At 29.4% G+C, this 5,000-nt stretch overlaps 1 protein-coding gene across 18 annotated transcripts in view; it reads right to left on the bottom strand.

Annotated features, from left to right (window-relative positions):
- Positions 1-5,000, bottom strand: part of trol (terribly reduced optic lobes) — a 266,084-nt gene that overhangs the window by 141,592 nt on the left and 119,492 nt on the right. For 12 of the 18 annotated variants that reach the window (XM_070114424.1, XM_070114425.1, XM_070114423.1 and 9 more), the window contains 6 exons: positions 4,620-4,742; positions 4,346-4,468; positions 4,083-4,196; positions 2,284-2,394; positions 1,319-1,444; positions 265-396 (listed from right to left, as the gene is read on the bottom strand). In XM_070114424.1, coding sequence (XP_069970525.1) covers positions 265-396; positions 1,319-1,444; positions 2,284-2,394; positions 4,083-4,196; positions 4,346-4,468; positions 4,620-4,742 — 729 coding nt within the window. The remainder of the gene's footprint in view (positions 1-264; positions 397-1,318; positions 1,445-2,283; positions 2,395-4,082; positions 4,197-4,345; positions 4,469-4,619; positions 4,743-5,000) is intronic. The other 6 variants (XM_070114431.1, XM_070114432.1, XM_070114433.1 and 3 more) reach the window with 2 other exon arrangements.

The following is a 5,000-nucleotide window of genomic DNA, read 5'->3' as shown; positions in this document are numbered from 1 at the left end:
TCAATTAATTTTTCTCAATAAAGCTACACAAAATTGGGGCATTCCTTTTCTATTTATCCTATAGTGAAGCTGTCTTTGACTTTGGTATATGACAAAAACTAATAAAAACTGAAAATGGAGAAGTAAATGTGCCAAAAAGAACAAAAAAGGTAAAATGCCCATGAACATAATTAAAAAAAAAAAAAAAAAAAATGACAGGCACTCAGAAAGACAAAAACAAAACAGAAGGTTGAGAACAAAAAAACAGGACAGGAAAACACATACTGCAGTCTCTTTCGTCTGATCCATCTCCGCAATCTGGGATCCCATCACAGAGATAAACCCGGTCAACGCATTCGCCATTTTTACATGCGAACTGTTGTGGAGGGCAGCTGTTTGTATCTGGTGCACTTGTAACTATCCCCACAATCAAAAGAAAACAAAAACAGATTGGTCACTATCTAATGCAAAACACGAATACAGAAACCTACTTTCTATTTCTAAATTCTGGCAAAAAAAGTGAATAAAATCAACACTGAAACAAAACTGAATAACATCAAATGCTAAGAAAAAATACTAAAAACCAACATATAACAAATCTTAAAGAGGAAATTCAAAATAGAAAACTTACCTTTGATATATCTGCACACTGCCATAACACAGTGCAATCAACAACAACAAAAAAATCATGTTTAAAAATCAATCATCAGACTATACGCTCTAATTGCAGTCTCACAACCTACAAAAGTACTTACCATTACATATATATATATATATATATATATATATATATATATATATATATATATATATATATATATATATATATATACATACATATATATATATATATATATATATATATATATATATATATATATATATATATATATATATATATATATATATATATATATATATATATATATATACATATATATATATATATATATACATATACATATATATATATATATATATATATATATATATATATATATATATATATATATATATATATATATAAATATAAATATACATATACATATACATATATATATACATATACATATACATATACATATATATATATATAAATATATAAATATATATATATATATATATATATATATATATATATATATATATATATATATATTTATAAAAAGTAGAATCCCAAGGATGTCCATCAGATCTTGTTCATACAATCATCATAATATAAAGATAGCAGAGAAAAGCCTATGAATCACTTAGCAGAAGAACAACTAGCAAAAGCTGTAGTAAGGAAATCCACATCTGACTCTAAAAAGGATTTTCATAAAGTCCATAGCCTACTCACGGACACAACTTGCATCCAGTTCATCTGAGTTATCAGCGCAGTCTTGCCGACCATCGCATCGATATCTACTGGGTATACACTGACCATTGGCACATTGCCATTCTTCTACGGGATGGCACAGGGTTTCTTTGGTGAAAGCAGAGAGAAATAGAGATTAGCAGCTCTAAAACAGGCTCAAGTATTACATATACCGTCTATAGTTGAAGTATACAGTATTTCAGTCTTTGGAAATGTTAGAAAAATATTAGTAATCTCAGTCAAGGTCTTAAAACTGATGATATTTCAAAGTGTTTAGTATCAAGTATTAAATAATAAACTAAAGCATAAATATATATACATTGCCATTACTCTTTTTATGTCTCAACAGGTTATTCATTCATTTGTAATATGCTTTTATTTTCTATCAAACATCCAAGATTTAGAATGAGACAAATGAATATAAGGAATGGACAGAAAATTATTTATAACAGAATTGCTAAGGGTGTAAGTAAATAGTAAGAAAGAAATTTAACAAAACTAAGGAGATCAGAAAAAAATCTAAGAAATGGGGTAAGTTATGGATGGCTTCTGATCATGCATATCTTTTTATCCTCTTTTGGCCATCTTTAAAACAAAATGCACTTGACCAGCACCTGTACAGTTAGAGTGTGGCTAAAGACTATACAGACAGTATCAAACATCATTCCTGGTCTCTACAGTGATATCAAACCATAGAAAAATGCCAGAGAGGATGACAGGTTCAGTTAAAAAACATGAAATTATACTTCCTTGGTTCTCCATATTCAATCTGATTTTGAAAACTCAGTATGACAAGACAGAGATCTAACCTTAGGTAAAACAATAAAATGAAAATAAAATCCCACTCACATATCTGCCATTGCACTGAATAAATAAATGGCTAAGAACTTTCTATTCACAAGCAAGTTGCTAGTGAAAATGCAGATAAAAAGAAAATGTTGACTTACCACAGCCTTGTTCATCAGAACCATCCCTACAGTCTGGTCTACCATCACAACGCCCATATTCACTGATACAGAGGCCACTGGACACACAGGTGAATTCATTGGGTCCACAAGCTGAAGAATCAAAAATGATGAATATGCAAATAAATGTATTCAGTATACACAAATCATAATACAGTACAAAAAGTCTCCCCCACAACATTTTCGTAAAAAAATAAAATAATATAAATAGGTAAATAAAACATGTAGCATGAGCAAAATCAGGCCTTCAGCATAACTTGAAAATAATGATGCAAATCATTTACAAATTAGAACACATCTAATCATCTGAAACTAAACATCAATTTCATTAGAAGAGAATGGTGTTAGAAGCTGTTCCATGGATCTGTTCCATTACATTAATGGCATGCTTTCCCATGAAAACTTAGAGCAAAAGACATAATGGACGATACATATACATATACGTGTATATACTTATATTTTTTCCAACAACCAAACTCAATAACTTCCTTACATAAAAAAATGAATTCTACATATGCATACACACACACATGTATGCACATACAATCAGGCACACACACACACACACACACACACACACACACACACACACACACACACACACACACACACACAAATAAATAGTTAAATAAAGAAATAAAAAAATAAATAAATGTAGACCACATGATATTATTGTCAAAGCAATCTACATACTATACATTCCCAAATTTGATGGTACACAAAGGCTATATCAAAATTTCTTTCTTTCCCCAAAAGAACATATAAAGATTATGCTCATAATAGCAACACAAGGAAGAAAGATAAATACAAGAACATAATAATGATACAAGAGATTTTTACAACACAGACACAATGTAGTACTCTATATCCTATTACTACATATCTCCTTTCGTAGACCACATCTCTCACAGCAAAAAACAAAACATACTAGGTACAATCTTTTTTCTACTAAATTACTACTTATATATATATGTATATATATATATATATATATATATATATATATATATATATATATATATATGTATGTATATATATATATATATATGTATATATATATATATGTATATATATATATATGTATATGTATATGTATATGTATATATATATATACATATATATATATATATATATATATATATATATATATATATATATATATATATATATATATATATATAAACAAGACTGAATGACTTCATAATTCAGAATCTAAAGAAATTCCATATATAAATGTATAATTGTCAAATTACATTTCTATATATTCCCTTTTATAGTCACCATCTATGTATATCATAACATTAATAAAATAATAATAAGAGACTCCCTAATATGCATATTTATTTACTTACAATAACTAACTCTGACATTTTATTAGGTAAAATAGTTCAGACAGCACACAATGGTAAGATGCTAACAAACTAAAATTGAATGGTTAAAATTTTTCATAATAGTTAGATGTATTGATACTGTTTTTTTACATCATATATAATTCATGAATATCAAATATCCATTACAGTCTTAATAAGTTCAGTGATTTTAATCTGTGAATAGCTAGTAAAGTTAACAAAGAAATATTATAATGATTAAAGAATTAAACATAACAGACTTCATACATGGTTGATTTAATTCCTAAAAAAATTAAGTGAGTACTCTGATTATTCAGCATTTCATTTAACTCACATAATAAGGTCACATTACAAAGCTAAAACAACATTTATCCAACGACACAATCTGAACAACTACAGATTCCCACAAAAATAATAAGAAAAGAGGCAAACCAGGTATGCAGTTCTCCTCATCTGAACGGTCAATGCACTGAGGTGTTCTGTCACATCGCTGATAACTTGGAATACAGTCCCCATTCCTGCAAGTCCACTCACCAGACCCACATCCTGTGTACCACACATTCACAAGGGATGTTAACATTTGCCATTAAAGGATGTAATCTGTATGAGATTTTCAGCATTTTATTTAAGGAACAACTCACTACTGCCCTAAAAGGATCACAGACTGTAATGCAAATAATAAAAATGAGACAAACCAGGTGGTTCTGGCCTGCAGTTCTCTTCATCTGAGCGGTCAATGCACTGAAGTGTTCCATCGCAACGCTGATATCTTGGAATACAGTCCCCATTCCTGCAAGTCCATTCACCAGACCCACATCCTGTGCACCACACATTCACAAGGGATGTTAAAATCTCTACAACAAATGGAGGTCATCTAACCAAGATTTTCACCATATCATTTAATGAACAACTAAATGCTACCCGAAAAGGATTGCTAGCTGTAACAAAATTAACAAAAATCAGACAAACCAGGTGGTTCAGGTCTGCAGTTCTCTTCATCTGAGCGGTCAATACACTGAGGTGTTCCATCGCAACGTCGAATGTCTGGGATACAGTCCCCATTCCTACAAGTCCACTCACTAGGACCACATCCTATATAACAATGAGATTCGTATTTTTCTAAATAAAATTTGTTTTTAACTATATATAATATATAATGGACACATTGCTGATTATACATGATAATGAAATCAAAAGGAACATTTATGCATACCTATGATAACCTTAATGAATAAAATAGCAGTGTTTACAATATGTAACACAAAATAGTAGAATCTCAGTTAGATAGAAGCAAACAATACTTTGCAAAAATCCCACAGAAATGAAAAGATTTTCATATTATTCAGACAA

This window comes from Penaeus vannamei, chromosome 36 (assembly GCF_042767895.1).
Source record: "Penaeus vannamei isolate JL-2024 chromosome 36, ASM4276789v1, whole genome shotgun sequence".
NCBI lineage: Eukaryota > Metazoa > Arthropoda > Malacostraca > Decapoda > Penaeidae > Penaeus > Penaeus vannamei.
The sequence above is the reverse complement of the archived record's forward strand: the minus strand, read 5'-3'. Positions and strand labels throughout refer to the sequence as shown.